The sequence below is a fragment of the Oryctolagus cuniculus genome, chromosome 6 (genome assembly GCF_964237555.1).
Source record: "Oryctolagus cuniculus chromosome 6, mOryCun1.1, whole genome shotgun sequence".
Lineage (NCBI taxonomy): Eukaryota > Metazoa > Chordata > Mammalia > Lagomorpha > Leporidae > Oryctolagus > Oryctolagus cuniculus.
Window position 1 is genome coordinate 37122586 of NC_091437.1, and position 25286 is coordinate 37147871.

At 56.3% G+C, this 25286-nt stretch overlaps 1 protein-coding gene and 1 long non-coding RNA gene across 3 annotated transcripts in view; both read left to right on the plus strand.

The window, feature by feature from the left end:
- The window catches only part of PPARGC1B (PPARG coactivator 1 beta), a 112566-nt gene that overhangs the window by 57322 nt on the left and 29958 nt on the right, over nucleotides 1–25286 (plus strand). Inside the window, exon 1 of one of the 2 annotated variants that reach the window (XM_070076299.1) lies at nucleotides 6493–8856. The exons of the other annotated variant lie outside the window; for it this stretch is intronic. Coding sequence (XP_069932400.1) covers nucleotides 8707–8856 — 150 coding nt within the window. The 5' untranslated portion in view covers nucleotides 6493–8706. Of the gene's footprint in view, nucleotides 1–6492; nucleotides 8857–25286 lie in introns of those variants that run through there. 2 annotated transcript variants of the gene reach the window in all.
- LOC138850184 (uncharacterized) lies at nucleotides 9026–24891 on the plus strand. Its single transcript, XR_011389813.1, has 2 exons — nucleotides 9026–13893; nucleotides 13987–24891. It is a non-coding gene; the product is annotated as an uncharacterized lncRNA (long non-coding RNA).

Below are 25286 nucleotides of genomic sequence, written 5' to 3' on the forward strand. Positions count from 1 at the left end.
CGAAGGTCTTGATGTCCCCATCCACTCAGTAGGTCTGCGTTCTCCAGTGCCGGCCTCTGCAAGTCCCAGCAAAGAGCAGCTCACATCCGTCTGTGTAAGGAAAACGTGGGGCCCCCGCTGGGATCCACCCTGGGGCCCCACAGAAGCCCGAGTCCCTTGGGACATGCATGTGTCCGATAGTGACTGCCGCCTTGAGGCCAGCTGTCCTCGTGGCTGTGTGCAGGGCGGAGGCGGAGGCGGGGGTCGGGCCGGCCTGTGGCCTGCTGGGTCCCCTCGCTCACCCTGTAAGGGTGGTGCTGCTGTCTGCTCTCTCCTCTTTCCTGCCTGGGTGCTGGGTCGGGGCCACGGGGCAGCCGTCCGTTCCTACCGGGGTGTGGTCTCTGCCCCTGACTCATGGGAGCTGTTTTCCAGCCAGAGAGAGAAGTGATTCTTGATCATCAGGTCCCGGGCCGGGTGGGGGTGGGGGGAGTTGGGAACAGAAGGAAGTTGGTGCATGGGGGGCAGCCTCTGCCTTCCCCAAATCCCGGGATGCTGTCTGAGGGATGCCCCACCTCTCTTGGCGTTGATGTGTAGCTGTGTGCGGGGGAGGCCTGGCTGCAGCCTGTGGACACACAGCCTGGAGCCAGAACCATCGGCACACAGACCAGGCCCTGTGTGTGTGTGTGTGTGGTTCCCCAGCACGCTTCTCCTTGGGAGCCCAGTTCCTGTGATTTTAGACCCAGCCTTGCATGCAGAGAGCTGAGCTGGCCAGGCCACCGCACGGAGGGGTGGGCCTTTGTGCCCACAGGGCACTCATGGCAGGAGGGCGCGTGCTCACCAGGACCTGACTGGGAGGCTCAGAGTGACCGTTGGGCTGACGACCCCTGAGCCCGGGAGCAGTGCCACAGCAGAGGACCCTGAGTGTGTGTGTGTGTGTGTGATTGTGTGTTGCGAGGATGGAAGGGTGAGTCCAGGAATCAGCAAGCTCCACATGGCTGCCGTGGGTCAAATCCAGGCAGCTGTCTGCTTTTGTCAATAAAGCTTTATTGGAACCTGGCCACGCCCACTCGCGTATATGTTATCTGTAGCTGCTTTTGTGCTACAGAGTAGAGTTGTTGGAACAGAGACCTAAATGGCCCCAAAGTCTCCACGACTTTCTGGCCCTTTACAGAGGAAGTCTGCCTGCTGCTGGTGATGAGGCTCCTCAGGGAGGTGACGTTTGGGCTCCTGTTAGAGAGAGACCAGGAGGCGGGAAATCTCCTGGGGAGGGGCTGTGGCCCAAGGCCAGGCTTCCGATCGCCTGGATTCCATGGATTTATCAAAGATGCAGACCCAGCAGTGTCTTAGCTTGCTTTCCACCATGTCTTGGTTTGACATGACAGGGGACAGAGGCACCGGGACTTGTTGGCGGCATTTGTGGCAGAGCTCAGTCTCAGAACCCAGGCCAAAGAACTCGGTTCCGATTCGCTGCTTTATTGCAGATGCTCACGCTCACGCATGCGCATGCGCGCGCGCTGCGCAAATTTCTTCCAGCGGTGAAATGGCGATGAGACGCTGTTTGCCTCTAAAGGGCAGTTGCTTATTTTGTCTTTTCTGTGCCTTCGCCTTTGAGTTAGGAGGAGGGTAGGCATGGGTTCCTGCTTTGCTCTATATAAGGCAGCTGTAGTCCCAGCCAGGCTCAGCCCTTGACAACAGGGCTAAAATGGTCACAGCGAGTTCTGTGCAAGGCCAGCTCCACACCACGGTGACAGTGGCCTCTCAGCTGCTGCCAGAGTGCGCGCCTGCCTGCCTGCATGCCTGCCGTGCACCTGCCCTCCCCCTCGGAAGCAGAGTGGAATGTGGCGCTCCCTGCTGGCCACGCGGGCCCGGTGGGTCCTTCCTGTGAGGGCAGTACCCAGTGCTGTGTCGTGTCCATGGGCAGGGGCTGCTTGGTGCAGGCAGAGGCTCAGCCGGCTGTGCTCCGAGCACCTGCCCCTCCGCGGGCCTCAGGTGCCGCCCCCGTGCAGTGGGAGAATGGGACCCAGCTGTGGGCGAGGCTGCCTTTTGCTCTGCTCCTCTGTAAATCTGCCACCCGCGCCTCCCTTGCAGTGGCTTTGAAGCACAGAGCATTCTGTCCTTCCTCAAGCACGGACGACCAATGCCCTGGTTTAGGATGTTGGGTTTTCTGCGTTCCAGCCCCAGCTTAGCTGGGTGTTCCCAAGAGACGTGACAGAGCTCACTGGGCCTCACGTCTCCTCAGCTGTGGGATGGGGTGGCTAGGGAGGCGAGCCCAGGGCACCTGCCGCCGTGGCTGTGTTATAGCCTGCAGGGTCTTTTCCTCCCTGGGGCTCTGCGGTGCTACCTGCCAGGCCTCCAGCCCGTCAGGTGGGTCTCCCCCGGGGCCAGCACGGCCTGGGGAAATTCTTCAGCAGAAGTCACCCCCTAACAGTACCTCCACACCCGGCTCTGGAAACCTGAGTCCAGGAGCGGGCCGCTTGCCTGCCAGCCTGCTGTCCTGGACTCTGGGTCCGGGTGGGCGGCAGCTCCGAGCAGGGTGCCCTCCCCTCGATGACCCCCTGGGCCCCCCTGCAGACTCGGTCCTTCCCATGTCTTCTGTTTGGGGTGATTTTTTTTAAAGCAGTGGAATACAAGATGAGAGCCCAGCTTTCGCATCCGGCCTCTCTCAAGCAGCCGGGAACCTCATGGGGCCTCGCCAGTCCCCTCCTCCATGAAGCGGGCACCATGTCAGTCGAGAGAGTGAAATGGCATCTTGCAGCTCGTCTCACTGCACAGAGTGAGGCCCCTGAGGCGCAGAGTGAGCGTCTGAAGGTGCCTACTGCATGCTGAGGCCCACCTGCAAGCAAGCCTGTGTTCAGGAGCTCCCGTGCTGGCTGGGATGGATAAACAGCAAGCATGTGAGTCACGTGACCAAGGGCACTTCCGGTGGTGCAGTGGATCACGAAGAGGAGGAAGCCATGCAGTGGGGAGGGTGACAGTGACCTTCAGAATCAGAGGTCAGGGTTGGCCTCTTGGGAGAGGTGACCTTTGATCTGAACATTAGGAAGGAAGTGGGCACACGAGTGGCTTGTGCAAAGGCCCTGGGGCAGTCACCAGCTATTGCACTCCAATGTAAAGACTGCCAAGATGCCTGGGGTGTGGCAAGGCCTATCTAAGCCGTGGAGGTTTGGATTTCATCCTGAACACATGGGAGACTCTGGAAAGTTTTAAGCAGTGGGTGGTTGGCATGATCTACGTAAGATTCTGTTGGCTATGGCAGGAGAGACCGACTTGGGGTGCAGTGGGAGTATGGGAGCGGGTGACCGGGTAGGTGTGTGTTGTGCATCTGGGTAAGAGATGGTGTCAGCAGAGATGGAGGCATCAGTGTTGTATTTTGGAGAGAGAATAGGCAGGACTGGCTGATGGATGGCACGTGAAAGAAAGGTATCCTACATTCTGATTCTGAGAGGTTGGCCACCTGCTGATGGGGGGAAGGATGAAGGAGCCTGGTTTAGGTGGAAGCAGTAGGACTTTTCTAAGACTGAGATGCTGATGAGCCAGCCGGTGGAGGTGCCGTGGGGCCCGGAAGCGAGCTGGCTCCTTCACAGGTGTGGCTGAGGCCATGGCTAATGCACCGAGGGACGAAGCTTGTTCCGAGCCGAGAGTGCCTGTGTGCGTGTCTGAGGGGGCTTAACCTCCCTAAGCTGCTGGATTAGCTGCAACACAGGCCCGCAGTCACCCAGCACGCTCGCCTGACCCACATCCTGTGCTCGGGGCTCAGGGCTCTGTGGGCTTGCACGTGCAGCCGGGACGGGGCGTGGCGTGGCGTGGTGTGTCCTGAGCTAGCCAGTCCCAAGGAACCGTGCGTGGCCAGAGGTGCCAGTCTTCGTGTAAGTGCTTGGCTATCTCACGGGCAGGGGGTCTGTGAACGCGGATAGGGAGCGAAATCACATCTCGGGTTTCTTTTCCTTAAGATTTATTTATTTACTTGGCAGAGAGAGAGAGAGGCTTTTTCATTCTCTGATTGATTCCACGAATGACCGCAAATTCTGGGGCTGGTCCAGGGCTGAAGCCAAGAGCCCGGAACTCCATCTGGGTCTCCCGCACGCGTGGCAGGGGCCCAAGCACCTGGGCCATCTTCTGCTGCCTTCCGAGGTGCATCAGCAGGGAGCTGGACCGGAAGTGGAGCAGCCAGGGCACGAACCAGCGCTCCAGCGTGGGCTGCTGATGTCACAGGAGGGGGCCTGGACCTGCCGCACCCCAGCGCGGGCCCCTGGCCATCTATATTTTCGTTAACCTCTCACTGAAATGTAGCGTTCCTTTAATAATGAAAGTAGGCACCAAAAATGTCCTAGAGGTACCTGTGACTTTGCTGCCGTGGGAATCGCAGATGTTTCCCTGCCACATTATTATGGTTGTAGCAGCTGCCTAGAAAGATTTTCTCTTGCTGCTACTTGGAAATTATAGGGAATTTTTAGACTTGCCACTAGCTCTCATTATTAAATGTGTTAATAAGGAAACATCTATTGCTGTAATATACATTCACTTTTTAATATTTGATGAGTATGTTTTGATATTGGTTTCCTGAATAATCTTGAGTTTTATGCCTTCATGAACATGCCAGGATGTTCCAGGGCACAATAAGATTGCAGAGAGACCCGTGGCTCGAAGAAGACAAGGAAGCCTGCCCTGTGAGCCTGGTTGCAGGCCCATTTGATGGAAAAAGGGGCTAAGGCTCAGAGAGGTTGAGTGTCTTGGCCAGGGTCACACAGCTGGTTGAGTGGCCAAGCCTGAATTCACACAGCTCTTTCTGATCCCACAGGCAGTGTTTTCCACAGTCTACCTCTGCCTCCAAAGTGGCCCCGTCAGCTAAGCCCACACTCGACAGGAACCACGGCTTTTGTAGCTCAAACCCTTATATTCCCCTGGCCATTTTGTTTTGTTTTGTTTGACAGGCAGAGTGGACAGTGAGAGAGAGAGACAGAGAGAAAGGTCTTCCTTTGCCGTTGGTTCACCCTCCATTGGCTGCTGTGGCTGGCACACCATGCTGATCCGAAGCCAGGAGCCAGGTGCTTCTCCTGGTCTCCCATGTGGGTGTAGAACGCAAGCACTTGGGCCATGCTCCACTGCCTTCCCAGGCCACAGCAGAGAGCTAGACTGGAAGAAGAGCAACCAGGACAGAATCCGTCGTCCTGACTGGGACTAGAACCCGGTGTGCCGGCGCCACAGGCGGAGGATTAGCCTAGTGAGCTGCAGCGCCAGCCTTTGTTTTAAGATTGATTTATTTGAAAGGGAGCATTTTAGAGAGAAGGAGAAACAGGGAGCTCTTCCATCTGCTAGTTCACTCCCCAAATAGTCAGAACAGCTGGGGCTGGGCCAGGCCAAAGCCAGGAGCCAGGAGCTTCTTCTGAGTCTCCCACGTGGCTGGCAGGAGCCTAAAGACTTGGGCCATCTTCTGCTTTTCCCAGGCCATTAGCCTGCATTGGAAGTGGAGCATCCAGGGAGCTAGATTGGAAGTAGAGCAGCTAGGACTTGAACTTGGGCCCATGTGGGATGCCAGCTCTGCAGGTGGCAGCTTAACCCACTGTGCCACAGTACCGGCCCCAGAGCCCCTTTGTGGTGTTTTTTTTTTTTTTTTTGGATAGGCAGAGTTAGTGATAGAGAGAGACAGAGAGAAAGGTCTTCCTTCCATTGGTTCACCCCCCCAAATGGCCGCTAAGGCCGGTGTGCTGCGCCGATCTGAAGCCAGGAGCCAGGTGCTTCCTCCTGGTCTCCCATGTGGGTGCAGGGCCCAAGCACTTGGGTCATCCTCCACTGCCTTCCCCAGCCACAGCAGAGAGCTGGCCTGGAAGAGGAGCAACCAGGACAGAGCTGGTGCCCCAACCGGTACTAGAACCCAGTGTGCCGGCGCCGCAAGGCGGAGGATTAGCCTAGTGAGCTGTTGCGCTGGCTGCCCCTTTGTGTTTTGGAGAGATCTGTTTTCCCTGCCAGTTATATGATTTAACTTCTCTTATAGCAAACTCTGGGGCAACAGTGAGGTCCTGAGAAGAGGCACGAGCCTGTCTTGCGGCCCTGTGTGTCTCAGGCTCCTCTCTGTCTCTGCCCTGTGGACCCCGACGAGTGTGTGTTCACAGGTGAGAAGTGGAGCCGCGGCTCGGTTGAGCAGGCAGTGCACTGAGCCAATGAGAAGATGGAGGCCAAGGGTTGTGGGGCAGCTTGCCTGTGGTCCCAGAGCTTTAGCCAGTGGCATTTTGGGTAGTGTCTTCCTTGTTGTGACCTCAGATGGTTCAGCAGACCTTAGCCCAGATCTAGCCTGTTGCCAACTTTGCTCTGTGGTTGCAAATGTGTCTCTAGCATCCTTGGGACACGGTTTCTTCATCTGTGCGATGGACAGCACCTGCCTCTCCTTGCTTGGGCAGTGGCCATGAAGCCTCTCTAATGTGCTGGTGCCAAGCAGAGGCTCTGTAAAGGGTGGTGACTCTTACGGGCTAGATAGTCCCAAGCCTCGGGTCGGATGGGGCTCAGGTGGGTGTGGGTGCTGGGCACAGGGGAGCTCCTTGCTGCCTGCCAGCTGAGATGGGACCATCCCCAAGCTCCCGCTGTGGCCCCAAGCCCAACATGACCTGGTGGTTCAGCGTCGCCTCCAGCTCAGAGCCTCCTAGGTGGGCAGTCAGGGGCGGGGACCAGGAGAGCGCCTCCCCGCCTCCCAGAGCCCCAGGATGCCACGCGGTGGCTTTATTTCACGCCGCTCTGGATTTAATAAGCAGGACCATGACGAGATTTGGTGACCTCAGGGCCCAGATGGACTGTCTACTGGCATAAGCGGTGCTTGAGTCACTTCCCAGAGCCGGGCGCCGGGCAGACTTCCAGGAGCTGATGCACCCCCTGCGTCCCCTGTCTCCCGCCCTCCCTGCTCCCCAGCCCCGCTGCCTCGCATCTCCATCTTGTTGGGCTTCAGGAGGCTGTGGACTGAGAAAGCCAAGTAGCTGCTCTCCCCCATAGTCTGAGGCTCTCCCCTTCAGGCTGGGATGGGTCCAAGCCCTGGGCCTCCTGCCTCGCTGCAGGCCCCCCCGTGTCTGAGGGTACTTCAGAAAGTTCGTGGAAACTGGACTGAAAGGATCCATTGATGGGGGGTGCAATACATTGTGTTGTGGTGAATAAGCTGCCACCTGCGGCGCCGGCATCCCATATGGGCGCCAGTTCGTGTCCCAGCTGCTCCACTTCTGATCCAGCTCTCTGTTGATGGCCTGGAAAAGCAGCGGAGGATGGCTCAAGTGCTTGGGCCCCTGAACCTGTGCGGGAGACCAGGAAGAAGTTCTGGGCTCCTGGCTTCGGCCTGTTCCACACCTGACCATTGTGGCCATTTGGCAAGGGGACCAGTGGATGGAAGACCTCTCTCTCTCTCTCTAACTCTGCCTTTCAAGTAGATAAAATGAATCTTTTAAAAAAAGATACATTTATTTTGGTACAAAAAACCAAATCCATATATAGTTTTTTCATAATGCCCATTTTCTATGAACTTTCTGAAGATCCCCTATATGTATATTGAAGACATGGGCTCAGTGGTCCAAGTACCCCAGAAAGAGAAATCAAAGAGGAACAAGCTAAGGCAACCAGGGCAGGCCTCGTGGGGGAGGTGGCTTATGGAATGGGCTTTGGGGAGTAGACTGGAGCATGTATGTGAGAAATAAAAATCCTTCAAAGAGTGAAGAGCATTAAATAGAAGACGGATATCCCATGACCTCTGCCATCCCTCAAACTGTCCGCATCAGCAGAAAAACACACACGGTGGGAGACAGCTGTTAACTCCCTACTCACTCAACAACCCATCTTGCCAAGAGCAGTGTGCACGGAGCTGGGTGGCTTCTGAACTGTGGTGTGTGGACACTGGGAGCACAGCAGGTGGCTGGAGAGGGGTCCCTGCAAGTTGAGAGAGAATCCAGCCCAGGCATAGGGAGGCAGGGCTGACTGCACAAAGATGGAGGCGGCATTGCTGGGTGCTAGGAGCCTGTAGACTTGGATCAAATCCCAGTTCCAGCACTTCCTGGCTGTGCTACCCCGGGCCAGCATGTTTACCTCTCTGAGTTCCAATTTCCCCGTCTCTCACACGGAGCTGACCATCCAGGGACTTCCTGAGAAAGCTCCTACTGCACTCCTAGGGACCCGGTGACCAAGAACAAACCCCCTTGTTTGTGCTGCTGCTGCTGTTGTCGCGTGATGGCCAGGGCTGGGGCAGCAGAGTCCCCCGACAGGCAGGGCCAGGTGCAGACTGGGGGTGGAGGGAGTGAACATTTGAAAGGAGGAGGGCCTGCCGATCGACCCAGGTCTCAGAATAGCCTGGAAGTGCAAGAACAACAGTAAATAAATGGGTTCCGGATGCTTTCAAACCTTGGCATTTCCTGATCTCGGCTCAGCCGGCCCAGACAGCTTCATCAGCGTTTACTGCCGAGGCCGGCGGCACACTCCTCCCCTGGCCATCACCCAAAGCTGCTTTCAAGAAAATCACATCTAGAAACGATTGGATCTCTGGCGCCGGGCCTGTGGGTCATGGACGTCGACCCAGGTCCAGGCAGCATTGGGCTGTGTCCCCAGTGTGCAGTGTTAAGGGCTGGGGGATGAGGCAAGAGGGAGGGCTGGCCCTGGTGGCATGAGTGGGTGAGGTGCTGGCCAGGGACTGGCCAGGCTGCTCCCCAGCCAGTCTCTCAGGGTTTATTGAGCACTTACTGTGTGCCAGGCGCCAGGAAAATACTCATGCAAACAAATGTTTTATTGCCCACTGTGCTAAGCTCCAGAAGGCTCCGGAAGCCTGGAAGCCTGCAAGAGGGTACAACAGGGCTCCTCCTGGGGAATGCAGTCTCAAAGCGAGCCTTCCCCGAGGGAGTGGAGAGTGGAGCTGAAGAGGTGAGAGCTGTGCAAAGTGTCTATGTGTGGGAAGGGTGGCCCAGGGAGAGGGAACAGCAGGTAGCAGGTGCAGAGGCTCCATGGGGAGACAGATCCAGGTGAATGCTGGGGAGAGAGGGAGCTGTAGCAGGCCAAGAGGTGGGGAGGGGTGGGGGACTTGGCAGGCCGGCCGGCGCCAGGCTGTGCAGGGCAGCTTGGCCGCAGGGAGGATTTCGGTGTTTACCGAGAGGAGTCGCACGGAGCCAGTGAGGTCCTGAGAAAATGGCTGTGATCGCTGTGCGCCAGCAGCCTGTGCTGGAGGCTGAGGGCCGTGCTGCCTCGAGTGTGATTCCATGGAGATGCGGCCTGGGTCTGTGTCAGAGCTGCAGGGTTGAGGCCTGTGACCGGGTTGGGGGAGGCTGCAGCTGCTCCAGCACTTGCCTGGGGACTGCCGTGCACTTGGGGTCCTTTGCATGATGGCTTTGTGCCAGCCACTGTGCAGACAAAGCCCTCGTGAGGACGGGCGGGACTACTACCAGTGAGCTAGCTAGTGGGCGAGTGCGGCTCTACTGGGGCCCAGTGTGTCGCCTCCGCCCCTCACCGGCTGGCTCTGCTGGTTGACAGTTGCCCTAGATGAGCGTTCTCTACATTGAACCTGACTTCTCTGGGCTTGACCCACAGCCCCAGCTTCCATCCTGTTGCTCCAGTGACCCTCGGTGTTGTGTTAGCCCGGCCACAGACCCAGTTCAGAGCCAGGCTGCGGAGGCCTTGTTGCTTGCAGCCGCAGGGCACACAGCCTCCCAGCCTGCTGGCTCTGGCAGCCCTTGACCGAGGGCAGGAGCTGGACGGGCTGTGTCTCTGGGTCTCACATGTCGCCTGCCTCCTGGGATTCAGATGATCTCTGCGGCTTGTTTTCAGTTTTCTTCTCACTTCCTCTCCTCTCCTCCTTCCCCTCTGTCCCCACCCTGTCCCCATCTGTGGCTGCCCCGTGGGGTCATTCCCGCGCCTCCCAGCTGGGCAAGCAGATCTTAGAGGGGCAGTGGAGGCCTCCTTCCTGCAGGCTGCCCAGGGAGGAAAGCAGCTCCCAGCTGGGCGCTGTTCCCTGTGGGCTGCGGGCTGAGCTGCCGGTCTCTGGAGCCCTCCTGGGAGTGCCAGCGCTGTCTGCTGTGTCATCTCTGCCCAGACGGGGAAACCCTCACTGGGAGGACCCAGGTCTTGCCCCACGGTCACGTGCTGGGATCTGACTCCTGACTTTATAGTTCCTGCTTCCCAAACTTGAATGGGCACATGGCTGCCCTGGGTTCTTGTTGAAATATAGATTTAGGGACAGGTGTTGTGGCACAGCTAGGGCGCCTGCATCCCATTTGGAGCAACTGTTTGCATCCCAGCCCCTCCGCTTCCCAGCCAGCTACCTGCTGGTGCACCTGGAAAGGCGGCAGATGATTGAGTCCCTGCCACCCACAGGGGAGACCTGGATAGCGTTCCAGGCTCCTGGTGGCTGTTGGGGGCACTTAGGACATGAACCAGCACATGGAAGATGTGTCTCTCTCACTCTACCTCTCCGTCTGTCGCTCTGCTTTCAAGACGATAAATCTTAAAGCAGTGTAGGTTGTGACTGATGAGGTCTGGGGTTCAGTGTAGTGTTTAGCGAGCTTTGTGTGAGGCTGGGGCTGGTCTGCGGAGCCCACGTGGAGCAGCACAGCGAGGAGCCAGCGGATCCGTCTGTCCTGCCGTGACGCCCTTGCGGGCATGCGCCACTGTGACACCGGCCCCTCCGTACTCACCACCATCTTCCCTCTTTCTAGGAATGACTGCTGGAGCACCTGCCAGGGGTCTCAGGCTGACCTCACGTGTGCTGGGGTCCTGGTTGATGGATGATGGTCTCCAAAGCTGGCCAGTGCTGGCGTGGGTGACCCGGGGCTCAGAAAAGAAGAGGGCCTTGTCCAGGGTCCCATGACACTAGCACAGGGATTTAGGCTTGTGACTCCCCATCCAGGGGTTTCCAGCTAGGAGTCAGGGGTCCTGGTCTTCTTAACTTGCCGTGTGACATCAGGAGAGTCACTTGCCCTCTCCAAAGCTCCCTTCTCCTCTTGGAAAAACGGCTTAGCTTCTGTCCTGTGGTGCGGCTCAGTGGGAGAACGTCTGATTTACAGCATATAGGGTTTGTGTGAGCCCTGAGAAGCCAATCTTAACAGGGTGGGAGGTGCCTGTGAGGCCAGGAAAGTGGGTTCCAGTGGCACTGACACAGGGCCTGGGGGGCTTCTCTCACGGGAGTGCAGAGTTCTGCATCTTCGAGCTGTGTGCTTCCTGCTCTCTGTGGTCAGGCACATTGGACTGTTTCCCTGCTGCCTTAGCGCAGGTGCCCTGGCCTTGGGGAAGTGGGAGGAGCCTGTAGCGAGCTCGCCTCCGCCCGGGGGGATGGGCGCCCTGTGGCCTCACATGCCCAGTGCTTCCCCCTGGAGCACATGTGTGCGCAAGCATGGTCAGCCGTAGCTGCAGGCCGGCCAGTACCATGGGCCTGTGGGGGCCCGCTGTGAAGGCCTCTTGGGCCTCTGGCCCTTCCTGGCCATGTGCCCAAGGAGGGCCTGCTAGGGCCTGGGAGGATCTGTTTCCCACCAGCTCTATCTGGGAGCTGGCGTGTCTGCATTTCTCATCATTGGAGCTGCCGGAAAAGGAAAGGCCAGAATTTGCAGGACGGAAGGGACGGAAGCGGCCGTGGGGCGGGAGACTCCACACTGCAGTGCCAAGCCGAGAGGCCTGGCTGGCCTGGGAATGGAGGCTCCGAGAGCACCCACTCTGCGCCGGGCACTGGCCTGTGTAGTTTGCAGTCAGCACCCAGGAAGACAGCAGCCCCTGGGTTGTCACTGTGATAACAGCCTTGTGTCAAGTCCAAAGTGAGCAGGGGGCTGGGGCATTCGCAAGGCCCCTCTAGCTGAGACTGAAGGGCGGCAGGGTGGCCTGGGACCCAGGGGGAGGAGGGAGTGTCCAGGAGGCGGGGTCAGAGCTGGCAGGCCTAGGCCATGCCCCATGGTGGATGTGAGTGGGGGTGGGAGTTGAGTGGCTGCCTGCGCTGCGTGGGAGAGCTGATGAGGGCTTCTGCACACCGCAAGGCCAGGCTCAGCCTTGGCTTTCTCCCCGCTGGGTGGACATCACAGACATGTGGCCAGGCCTTCCTAAACCAGCGACTCTGCGAGACACCAACAGGCACTGAGAATTGCACCCTCCCCCTCTTATTTCATAGTCTAAGTAAATAAACTTGCACAGAGCAGAGCAGAGCACTTTTCCCACACTGTCATTAACAGCTGTCTGTGGTCACCCTGGGCAGGAACAGCAGAGAGTCTGGGGCTCTGGGCTGGACCCACATTTTAAGGAAAGTCACAACTGGTCCCTGAGCCTTAGCTTCTCTGTTGGGGACATGAGGCAGAGCCACCGTGCCAGGCTGATACGAGCCACTTGGATGTTCTGAAAGGGGGTCCTGTGTGTTCTGGGCTGGGGTCCAGTCGGCCCCCTTAACTCCTGGAATTGTGTGTGAATAATAGGCATGTGTGTGCAAGAGTCAGTGCAATTGCGGAATTCGTATGTGAACTCTGACACCCTATTTTTAATGTGTAAGAAAGAAATAGAAATTTGGCTTTTAATTTATTTGTTTTGTGCTAGAGCACATAATGTGAACTCACTGAGGTTAAATAGGAATGTGATGGACTTGCCACTGTACGGCTCTTGGTTAATAAAAATGGAAAACCCAATTAACTCCCTCATAATCCCTCCCACTTCAAAGCCTGGGGCATGGCGCGGCTGTGGGGGTGGCTGTCAGGAAGGGGGTTCCCCAGGGAGCCCAACGTGGGAACCGCAGGAGCAGATGGGCTGGGAGGCCCCTCCGGCTCCCAGGCTGTGCAGCAGCAGGGGCCTTGCTGAGTCATCTCTCCCCAGGTCGCCCAGGCTGCGGTGGAGCCCGGGGCCTGGTTCTGGGGGGCGGGGGGACCTGACTTCAGCCCCTGCTGACCCAGGGAAGGGGGACCCCACGGCCCCCCTGCTCACCCCCACGTCACAGCTGCCTGCCCTGGGTGGGAGAGCTGGTGAGGCCCCCGGCAGCCTGGGCGGCGCGGGGCTGAGGATGCGCACTCGCACCTTGCCGGCTGAGTGTGACATTTCTTCGGATGCCACGGAGGGCCTGCCTGACCTTCACGCTCCTGCCAGGCCCCCTCTCCTGCCTCTTTCTGGGTTATTTATAACAGCGTTAACAGGCAAGAGGGCTTCTCAGCCGAGCCCTGGCCCAGCGCCTGCAGCCTCTCCTGCCAGCCAGGGCCAGAGACACATAAACAGAACCAGGGACCCCAGAGGACACCTCCAGACGGAGAGTGCCGGCCCTGGGGTTTGCTTGTTTGTGATTTTAGGGACTTTCTGTGCTTATTGTGTTGCATTGTGGTAAAAATGTAGGTAGCATACGATTCACTGCTGGAAGGGTACAGACCAGGGCCGGTCAGGCCATCCACTGTGTCGTGCAACCGTCACCTGTCTCTGCTTCCAGAACTTTCTGTCATCCCAAAGCCAGACACTTTGGCCCCATCCTGCTGCCCCCTGCATGTTCAGCCTTTGAGGAACGCCCTTGCAGCGTGGCCGGGAAGGAAGGCCTGTGCCTGCTGGCGATGAGGATGTCAGTGGCCACCATTTCCGCTTCAGAACGGGTGGGACGGGGCTTGTTCCCCGGGCCAGCAGTAACCCTTTGCTTGCCTTTCTGTTCCTGAATGGGGTCCGAATGGGAGGCGTGAGGGTATCGGGAGAACCAGGAATCGCCCTGATCTCTCTTTGCCCTCTTCAGCAAGCCCCTTTCACTGCCCATCAGGCAGGTGTCCACTTGGAGAATTTCCTGGCGGCTCCTCCTCGAGGGACAGCCCCTGCCAGTTTTCCCGAACACCACGCTGGATGGGGCTGGGGCAGTTCTACAGGGTGCAGAGGGCTCTGGGCCCCGTGGTAGAGCTGTTGAAGCTGAGGCCGCCCCTGTGACCCCCTCTCAGCCACCTGCACAGCAGTTGCTCTTCCCAGTGTCATTGCAGCCAGGTGAGAGCTGGCGTGAGGGGATGGGTGGGGTCACGTGGCTCTGGCAGAAAAGGTCAGGAATGAAGATCAATCATTTTTATTCAGTGTTTAAAGGTACTGCTGTAGAAAACCCATGCTGAACAAAACATCACATTTTAACATAAGCCAGAGGGCCGGCATTGTGGTGCAGCGGGTTAAGCGGCTGCTTGTGAAGGCGGCGTCCCACTTCAGAGTGCTGGTTCGAGTCCCGGCTGCTCCGGCTCCCTGCTCATGCGCCTGGGAAGGCAGCGGAAGATGATGGCCCGAGTGCTTGGTCCCCTGCCACCCACGTGGGAGACCTGGAAGAAGCTCTTGGCTCTTGGCTTCAGGATGGCCCAGGCCTGGTTCTTGTGGCCATTTTGCGGAGTGGACCAATGGATAGAAGATCTGTTTCCTTGTCTGCTTCTTTCTCTTTCCCTCTGTGACTCTGCCTTTCTAACAAACAAATCTTTAAAAATAAAAATAAAGGCAGGAACAGGACATATGCCCTGCATAGCCACATAGAGGCCTGTGGCAAAGGGAAAAGTCAGTACGCCTTTATGTAGAATTGTCTTAATCATGGATGGGTTTTTTCTTTTTCTTTTTCTTTTTTTTTTTTTTTTGCACTGATATTTATTTTAAAGAAAGCAGTGGGTTAAGATATGGTCTGTCTTGACTGCTGAGGACTGGGGGCTCGGAGTACCCTCTTCTCAGGCCAGGCTCCACCTTCCAGTTCCTGCGCTGCGCTGTGACAGATGACCCCTCCCCGGGTTCCCCGGGCCTCCTGAGGCCTCCGCACCACCCCAAGAGTCAGGAGGGCAGCTGAGGGTGGCATTGGATCCCCACGGGCTATTTTTGTGCCTGCCCTCCGGTGCCTGATAAAATGTTGCTTTCGGTAGAGCCGATGTGTTGAAATGGTGAGTGTTGATGTCAGGTGGTTTGTGTGATCATCTGTCTTCATTCTTGACCTCATGGAGGGGCCTGGAACCAGGACAGAAAAAGAGCTTGCAGCGGTTTTGCCTCGGTAGAGTTTGAGAAAGTGTGGGCTGCTTATCTGGTGGGCAGGGTGGCCTTGTCTTGGGGGGAAAATGCACACATTCCTTTCTCTTTGCCTGTGTCACCCTTCGCATTTAACAAGGCAGTCATTTTGTTCATTAAACCTGTCTTTATTGAGTACCTACTGTATGCTAGGCACTGGATGCAGCACTGGGGAACCAGATAGACCCTGCTCCTGTCCACCCGGAGGTCACCCTGGGCGAGGCACAGTAGACAGTGGATAAATTCACAGAGGGGGAAGCTTCTGCAGTTGGATGGTGGTGACAGGCACAGCAGTGTGGATGTCCTTAATGCCACTGACCTGTTTCACAGGAAACTTCCATATTCTGTGTATCTTAGCACAGTTTTAAAGGTAGGGTGGGGTGGATATCAGTGTGATGGAGGGAATTCCTGCAGGGTGCTGGGTGAGGGAGGGGCCCCTGTGGGAGGGACATTTAATCTGAGACGATGCGAAGGAAGCAGCTCTGGGAAGAAGAGGAGAGGGGAGGCGGCCCAGGCTGAGCGAGCCGCCAGCCCAGAGGCCCCACGGTGGAAACTCTAGCTCCACAGGGTTCCCCAAGAGAGCTGGTCTCCCGAGACACACAGGCTCAGTGACTCCCGTAACCAGCGAGACCTGAGCTGGGGCCAGCTCTGCTCCCATACCTTCACGGTCTGGTCTGGCAGGTGATCCTCCTGCTACTGTCCTTTGAATACAAGAGGTTCTTGACAAGTTCAAGGGCATGAAATCGACTCCAAGCGCAGGCAAACACCATGTGCATATTACACTGACCCTACAGCACCTGCGCCTGTGTCATTGTGCATACTTCACCCTTAATTGTTTAAAGGCAAACAGTGACAAACCCCTCCTGCCTGGACGGGGGCAGCCCAGTGCCGGTGGGACAGGTGCCGGGATCTGAGCTGCTGCTGATGGGACGGGGTCGGTGGTGGGCGAGACCTCAGTGGCAGAGGAGAGGGGGGTCCAGTCTCTGTCCCCCCAGGTGCCTGGCCACAGGGAGCCGCTCCACTATGGGTATTTCACCAGGCGCAGCAGCAAGAGCCTGCAGATTTCTGTTGGATCAGGGACTGCTGCGAAGGCAACCAACGGGCGAGCGGGGCCAGGAGGTGGAGCCTCTCCTGCCCCGGGAGAGGCTTCCTGCTCTCTTCTTCCCTTTCCTCTGAAGGGGGTGGGGGAGATCTGGTGCAGAATTTGGTGTGTCTGGGCTAGGGCTGTTGAGGAAGTGGCTTCGGACAGGGGACAGGGGCAGTCCCAGGGTGTGCCCTGACCCCGCCAGGAGCCGGCTGGGTGCATCTGTGGATCTGTGGATCTGGACGGCTCCTCACTGCGCGCTGCCGTGCCCCTCCCCACCCCACTTCCCTTCCTGGGAACTTCAGCGTCCTCATTTGCAAAACCAGACTTTTTGTCTCTAAACATGTTCTCGTGGAATCTTCTCCCAGCAAGCCCCTGGCTCTGTGTCACGTCAGTCCTCTGGGAGCTTCGCGTGCTTGGCTCTGGAGACCAGAATGCCTGTGCAGGAGTCACCTTATCTAATGAGGGTGGGGCTGTGCAGCTTGGGACTGAGGAGGGGTGGGAGGGTGGGGAATTCCTAGGAAGAAGGCAGATGAAGTCCCAGCTCAGGAAACAGCACCTCACACTTTCCATGGCGCCGTCGGACACGGCAGTGGATCTTGGCCGCTCTTTCTCCGTGGGGCTGTGTGTGGCACCAGCTTTTCTGCATGGTCCACGCCCACGGTGCCAGGCCTCCACTTCCAGCTCCGGAAGTCATTCAGTTGGGTCGAGGATCGAGGCTGTTGTGAAGTCCTCGGGGTGCTGAATCCTTCTGGACGCTTGGACATATCTCCTTATCTTTTATTACATGGAATCGGACAGTAATGTGAAAAAAGAATTTATTCCAGAGTCAGAGAGATAGATACTGAGAGAAACAGAGAGAGAAGGAGGAGAGAGAGAGAGAGAGAATGGAGAGAGACAGCCCCCATCTGCTGGTTTACTCCCCAAATGCCTACTTGGCCAGGCCAAATCCAGGCACTAGGAATGTAATCCAGTTGTCCCATGTAGGTGACAGGGGTCCAGCTACTTGGGGCATGACTACTGCCTCCCAGGGTTCGCATTGTCAGGAACCTGCAGTCCGGAGCTGGAGCCAGAAATTAAAGACCTGCTCTGTCCTGTGGACATAACTAGCGTCTCATCCAGCACTCCCTCCCCTCCTGCTTTTTTTTTTTTTTATTGCAATGCAACTTTATTGAATCCTAGCCTTCAGCTAGTTTTCATTGAAATCTCTTCTTTTGTACTCCTGTCATCTGTTTATGAGCCTTTCAATTCAGTTTTGAAATGACAGTAACAAGGGTTACTCCTAGTAGACAAGTCAGCTGGTAGGCCCAGATCACCCAGGGCCTGGGCCTTAGTGGAGGGTGTTGTCACAGGCGCGGTGGAGTGTGGGCTGGGCAGTTAGGACGGCTTCCGGTGTTCCAAGGCTGGCAGGACCTGGTTGCAGTTAGGTTTGGCTGCAAGGAATAGAGAGCTGCCCCAGGTGACAAGTTCAGGAGCTCCAAGTTGCGTCTTCCATGCTGAAGCAGGTGCCCCCAGGCAGAGTGAGGGACCCTGCCTGCCCCAGCCTGTGGGCCTGCCTCCCATGCCCAGCAGACTTTCCCAGGCTGCTGCTTGGTTGCGGGGGTCCTGCCCAGCCTTAGTCCTGAGCACTGGGCCCTGGCTTGCTCTCCAGGCTGGAGGACCCACTCTCTTCTGATCTGCTAATCTTTTGCCAAGCCCTGACTAGGCACTGGGTTGACTGGGGCTGGGGTCCCAGCCAGACTGGGCTGAGCCTCACCCAAGGTCATGCTTGGCAGACCCGAGGCTGCTGGCATCCCTGGGGAGGTGCTCGGCCTGGAGTGCTTCGGCAGGAGGCCTGGCGATGGCTGGCTCCTCTCTGAGTTTGGGGTGTTCTGTTCCTTAAGGCTGGGCTCGGAGCCCCTCCACTGAGTTTGCTTGTTCTGGAGTTTGGTGTTTGTGGCTTCTGTGTCTCAGGAGGCTGTGGGGACCAAGCTGCTCATCCTGCTGGTCTCCCAGGAGCCTCACCGGGAGTGTAGCACCCTGGATGACAGTGGGAAGACTGGGGGTTTTCCTAACATAAGAGAGATGAATTCATCATCACTTTTGCCCGATAGGTAAAAAAACTCCTACTAGCTTGCAGTGTACTCGGGGAGTTTGTTCTCTTGCATATCTGCTGAGCTCAGGGAATTGACGGCTTCAGGCACAGCTGGATCCAAGCGTTCAGATGACTTTATCGGAAACTCGTCTCTCTCTTGGCCCTGTGTCCCCTGTGCTGGCTTCCCTCCCAGGTAGTGGCAAAGATGGCTGCCAGTCTCTCCAGAGTGAAATTCAACCAGTGAGGCCCCATCACATTCCTCATATGTACTCTGACCTGCCCAGCCCAACCCGTTGTGGCCATTTCCTGGTTCCTAGGTGGTGGCTTCTTGCTGTGTCCCCACCTGCCAGAGGGGGCAAGTGGGGCCCTAATCCCCTGCCTCTGTGACCTGATCACCTACTGAAGACACACAACACACACACACACACACACACACCCCCTGCACCGTCTCCTAAGCCCAGCCCCATGAGGGTTAGGATTTCAGCGCCTCTAATCTGATACACGCCTGCCTCCCAGCCTGCCTTACTCTGTTTTTGTTAAGAATCTGCCAAGTAGGGTTCTTTTTGTTGCCCCGTTTTGTCTGTAACAACCAAGCTGGTCAAAGTCAGGGCCGCGATGTCAGGTGTTAGCAGCAAAGCCAGTGCCTGGGCCCTTGGCCCCTTGCTTCGACTTTTTTCCATTTCTTGACCGCCCTTCTTTCTCCACTCTCGTCTCCCTTCTGGGAATTCATTCCTTCGTTCACCCATGTGTTCAGGAAGCACCGAGGTCTCCTTGAATGTTTCCCCGAAGCCAACGTGGCTCTCAGAAATCAAGCAAGTACCGGATTGTGTCAGATGCTTGGGCAGGAGGGGCCCTGCGGGTCTGTCTGATTTTAATGTTGTTCTCCAGAGGGGGCAGTGAGGACCAGGGAGGTCAGGTGACCCCCAGAATGACCCATTGGGAGTCCTGGGCAGGCCCGGGCCTGGGCTGTGTCTGCGGCCATCCCACCTCCCCCTCCTGCTCCCTTCCTTCCACTAAGTAATTCTGAGAATCTGCTCCGGGCCGGGCACCAAGCTGGGTGATTTGCTGATTGTAGCCAGGAAAGCAGAGCCACCAATTTTTCCTGAAGATGCGTTCTTTCTTAAGCAGGGAATCAATTTCCAACAAGATACACAGGCTTCCAATGAAGCCACTTATGTGAGTCTGGATGAAACCCCGTTAATCCACTGCCAGGGTCATTGATCTCCTTGGCTGGGGCAGACACGGCGCTCGCAGATGAGAAGTGTGTGTTGCAGCAGGGAGGCGCACAGAGGGTGCGGCACCCGGAGAGGGCCCTGCCGCAGGGTGAGCAGACATACGCACAGCGGCCAGGTGGGGCCTGGTGCACAGCGCGTTTGGCCCCAGAAGTGTCAGGAGCTCCATGTCCCCATCATTTCAGAGGCAGGATAACGGATGGTGGCAGAGGCTTGGCCGGGTGAGAAGAGACTTGAATTTGAATCCTGGGCTCACCTTTCTGGGTCCCTGGGTGTTATGAGTTAAGTTATGTCCTCTGAAAAGAAAAAAAAAAAAAAAGGGTTGCCCTAACTCAGTCCCTCGGAGTGTGATTTTTACCTGGGTCTTAACAGGGGTGGGCAGCGTACAGTGTGGGCCTCAGCCATCAGGGTCCTTACCAGCGGGGCAGATGTGGGCACAGAGCAGACACACGAGGAGGGAAGCCTGGCTGAGAAGACAGGGCTAGGAGGGGGCCCAAGACAGGCCTGTTCCTCAGGCTGCCGCCTCCTGCATCCCAGACATCCTGCCTCGGATCTGGGGGACCGGAAGTTTTTCCAGCTCATGGTCATGGTCATGGTCACAACGCCCTTGAGGACTGACAGAAGTGAGGTCTCGTGATTGGGGCCTGGGAAAAGCACAGCCCTCCCGGCAGGGGTGTTTTAAGACACAGCTGAGGGGATGTCTACAGTAGCTCAGTAACGGCAGCAGCTCCCAGGCCTGGGTGGCCCTGGTGGCGAGGCCTGCAGGAGGCAGCTGGGACAGGACAGGAAGGCCTGGATTCAGAAGGCCTGGATTCAGACTATTCCATGAGAATGGGGTCACCCGAGGTACCCCTTCAAAGCCCCTCGCATGTGCAGAAGGCTGGAGAAATCACTGTTAGTGTACTGCTTAATGGTCTTTAGCTGGAGCATGGCTGCAGGTCTGATGGACAAGGCCACGAGGCGAGCTCTATTTTTATGTGCTGAGCTCGCGTGGAGTGTGTGTTGCTGCCCTGGGGGAATCAGTACATGCTGTCGTCTCGACCATCTTCTGGGCATTTTGCAAAGGAGGGGGCGTAGTTTCGAGGGCCGGACACTTGCTGGATGACCCTGAGCAAGTCCACGGCCCCCACTGGGCCTCGGTTTCCATGTCCGCAGACACATCACCAGCTGCAGGCATGCACCTGCATGTCCACCGTCACCTGCCTGGCCCACCTCCCAGGGCTGCTGGCTCCTGGCCGCTCTGGCGTTCGAGGCTCTTGATTCTAAGAAGCAGGTCTCGCAGAAGTGCCTGCTGTGAGTTACCGGGGTGAGGGGATCTGCAACAAAGAGAAAGAGCTACCCTAAGCTCGTTGCTGGGGCATTGCTGGACAGGCAGGCCCCAGCTGTCCTGAGTCCTTGTGTCTGTATTTCTGGCCCCACGTCCTGTTCCACAGGCCCTGGGAGGTGTCCCAGTGAGGCCTCCTTGCCCCAGCGCCTGCCCCTCGCCTGGGTAGCTACGGGAGCCTAACCCATCTCTCTGCTTGCAGGCAGGCCCTACCCCCATCGCACTTGGAGTAAAACCCAAATCCCTCGCAATCCTCTCCTGATCCGGCCTCCACCTGCCCCGCGAGTGTCTTCTGCCACCCTCCGCCCACTCTGCCCTGAGCTCAGCACCTTGTGCCCTGGGGGCCACTGCACCGGGGTCCTTGCTGTCGCCGGTCCCCCCTGCCTGCAAGGCTCCACCTCTTCTCTCATCCTTCAGAACTCAACTCCACTGTCTGCTCCTGCAGGAAGCCCTCCTGACCCCTACGTAGGACGGATCCCACGGCCTCTGTGTTTCCGCACCGGCACATGTGGTCTCTTTCTGTTTCATGGCCCTTACTGTGTCTGAAATGCAGGATTGATGAGTTTTCTTCCTTATGAAGATGTCAGCTCACAAAGGAACAGTGCTCAGAGTGCAGCACTGGGCTTAAACACACCCGCTAAGATGGCTAAAATGGAAACAACTGACAATACAAGTGTTGGTGAGGACATGAACTGAGTAGACTCTTAGAGCTGGCTGATGGGAGTGTACCCTGGTACAGCCACTGTGGAGAACAATTTGTAGCTTTTATAAAGCTACACACACACCTACCATATGGCGCAGCAATTCTGCTCCTAGGTGTTTACCAAGAGAAATAAAGACGTGTGTCCTTGTAATAACTTGTACCCAGGCATCACAGGTGTGATGGAAATGGCACAGGACAGGAGGCCAATCAGCTGTCTTGCATGCAGCCACCCTCTGGAGAGTCAGGATTTGGAAGGTCGCCCTCCTACCCTTGGGGACCCTCAGTGGGTGCCTGAAACCAAGAGGCAAGAAACCAAGCCTAGAGATTCATGGACTCTGTTTTCTCCTATCCATAGCAGACCAATGTAATACCTTTTCCATCTTAGCTAAGCACTTTCGCACTGTGGCTGGAGCGTTTGCAGTTGGAGACACAACAGCAAAGCTAGCACATATTTCGTTTTCCTTCTTCGCAATTTCACGGATAGAAGATTTGTTCTTATCATAGATCTTAGCAACCTCAGCATAAGGCTTTTTTTTTTTTCTTCTTTCTTTCCTTATTAAGTCAAGAGCTTTGGCCTTTCGCTTAAACGGAGCACTTCCTTATAGCATATGTGAAATGGCAGCATCTCTGCTCTGGCACTCCGGGGCCACTGCTAAGTATAATAAGCACTGCCTCAGTGGGTCAGATCATGACGACGGCCAGGTCTGCGAGGGGGTGACTGGCAGCACTGCCTGCAGCGTGGGCTGGGTCACCTGAATCCCACCTGGCACCGGGCTGGACAGCACGATTTTTGGCACACCACTCAGAGATGTGTATGATTTAAAATGTATGAATTGAAGCCGGCGCCACAGCTCACTAGGCTAATCCTCCGCCTTGCGGCACCGGCACACCGGGTTCTAGTCCCGGCCGGGGCACCGGATTCTGTCCCGGTTGCCCCTCTTCCAGGCCAGCTCTCTGCTGTGGCCCGGGAGTGCAGTGGAGGATGGCCCGAGTGCTTGGGCCCTGCACCCCATGGGAGACCAGGAGAAGTACCTGGCTCCTGCCATCGGATCAGCGCGGTGTGGCGGCCGCAGCACACCGGCCACGGCGGCCATTGGAGGGTGAACCAACAGCAAAAGGAAGATCTCTCTGTCTCTCTCTCTCACTGTCCACTCTGCCTGTCAAAAAAGAAAAAAGAAAAAAGAAATAAAATGTATGAATTGCTTGCTTCTGGAGTTTTCCATTTAATGTTTTCAGAGTGTGGTTGGCTGCAGGGGACTGAGCCGCGGATAACCGGGACTGCTGCCATCAGGTGCTTTTTTGTGCGTGTGACTGTGTGTGTAGTGACATCCTCTCCTGCCCCCCAGTGGTGAGCTCTGAGAGGACCCTGGCTCTGGCTGACCCCTGCTGTGGCTCCTGTGCCTGGTGCAGAATGACCGGCTGTTCAGTATTTCGGGTTGTGGAATCCGTGTGGATTGGGGAAAGGGGAGGCGGGTGCAGAACAGCAGTGATGGGCGCACTGCCTTGGAGGCAGAGACCTGCTGGGCCCCGTGTTGCCCGGCCCGAGAGCACAGGCGGCTGCTTGCGAGGACCTGGCCTTGGTGCTGCCCGTGCAGGCGGGATTCTCGCAGAATGCCAATTAAGACGTTTGACCCAAATTTGGATAAAAGCCTTTTTCCTGTGTTGAGTTGAGCTAATAATACACATTTATTCATAATTTATGAGGCCTAGTAAGTGGGAACAATTAAGGAAAAGGCCTGGGCAAAACCTACTTCTTGTAAGTGTCACACACGGCTTCTTTGTGTTGCCCGAGACAGCTCCCACCCCTGGCTGCTGTGAAATGTGGCTGTTTCCCTCCCTACTGTTGCTCCGTTATCTCTACTCGGTGCTGTTAGCCGATGGCCATTGAGATCCTACTGGACCAGGCTATGTGCTGCCTCTTTAATTCCTATTTATTTATTTGTTTAGTCAAAGATGTATTTATTTGCTTGATGGGCAGAGGAATGTAGGAAGAGGGAGAGGAAGAGAGAGAGAGAGAGAGAATCTTCCATCTGCTGGTTCACTCCCCAACTGGCCACAACAGCCAGGGTTGGGTCTCCAACATGGGTGGCAGAGGACTCAAGTACTCGAGCCATCTTCCGCTGCCTTGCAGGGAAGTAGAACAGCAGGACTCTAACCAGCGTTCATATACAGGATGCTGGCGTTGCAGGCGGTGGCTTTACCCACTGTGCTATAGCAGTGCCTTTTTCGATCTCAAGCATACAAGGTCTGAGTTGTTGTCCCCTTTTACAGGAGGGGCAGTGGGGACAGGGGTCTGGACTCAGCTGCCCTGTGGTGTTTGGTTTCTGGCGCTGCCTCTGCCCCCAGGCTGTTCCTGAGTGTGCAGGGCACCCTTCCGTCCACGAGTCTTAGACTTGGGAGACCAGAGCGAGAAAGCCAGCACTTGAATCGGAAGGTCCGGGATGAAGTCTGAACATTCCCAGTCTTTCTGATGTAACACATGACCACACTCGGGAGCCACTGATTTGGGCAATGCTGTTCCCAAACTGGGCCCCCAGCCCTTCCCCATCCACCACTGACAGGTGGGCTTGTGACCTTCTGGAGCTTTTCCTGTGTGTTTGCACGGATGCAGGGGCTTCAAAAAGTTCAGGGAAGGTTTGCGTTCTCTTTTAATTCCGGTTCCCGTCCAGGGAGAGATGTGGGGTTTGATTTTTGTCTCTTTACACCTGTGGGATTATCTACCACATGCCAGTATCTTTCAGCTTAGTTGTTATTAACGTGTTAATTATTTATTTATTATCTGAAATGGGGGTGGGGAGAATCTCCCATCCGCTGGTTCATTCTACAAATGCCTATGACAGCTGGGGCTGAGTCAGACCAAAGCCAGCAGCCTGAAACGCATGTGATTGGCAGCAAACCCAAGTATCTAAGCCTTCACCTGCTGCTCCCAGGATGCACATTAGCAGGAACTGGAACTCAGAGGCAGAGCTGGGACTTGAACCCAGGTCCTCTGTTGTAAGATGTGGTCATCCCAAGCAGTGTCTTCATCTAGGTCCAATGCTTACCACTACATTTTAGGTTTCCATTTAATGTGCCTTGGAGAACACACAGGTCTCCCATTCTTTTCAACAACACTAGTGCTTCATGATACAAGTGTCTTAGGGATTTTTTTTTTTTTAAGATTTATTTATCTGAAAGGCAGAGTCACAGAGAGACAGAAGGAGAGGCAAAGAGGTCTCCCATCCACTGCTTTACTCTCCAAACAGCTGCAACAGCCAGGGCTGAGCCAGGCTGAAGCCAGGAGCCAGGAGCTTCTTCCGGGTCTCCCACTTGGGAACAGGGGACCAAACACTTGGGCCACCCTCCGCTGCTTTCCCAGGTGCATTAACAAGGAGCTGGATTGGAAGTGAGGCACCTGGGACTTGAACTGGCACCTATATGGGATGCTGGCATCATAGGTGGTGGCTTTACCCATGGCGCCAAAATACGAGCCAAGGGTGTGTTTTTTGTTGTTGTTGTTATTGTTGTTTTAAGATTTATTTATTTATTTGAAAGGCAGACTTACAGAGAGAGAGAGAGAGAAAAGGAGAGACACAGAGAGAGATCTTCTGTTGACTGGTTCACTCCCCAAATGGCCACAATGACAGGGGTTGGGCCAGGCTGAAGCCAGGAGCCAGGAGTTTCTTCTGGGTCTCCCACATGGCTGCAGGGGCCCACACACTAGGACCATCTTCTACTACTCTGCTACTTTCTCATTGCACATAAACAGGGAACTGGATTGTAAGTGGAACAGTAGGGACTCGAACTGACGCCCATATGGGATGCCAGTGCTGCAGGATATGGCTTAAGCGCCTGCATCATAGTGCTGGCCCCATGGGTTTTTTTTTTTAACTCTTGTCTGCTAATAGGTGGCCTTCCAGGCTTTAGACCTCACAAGTACTCCTGTGAAACCTCTGGGAGCA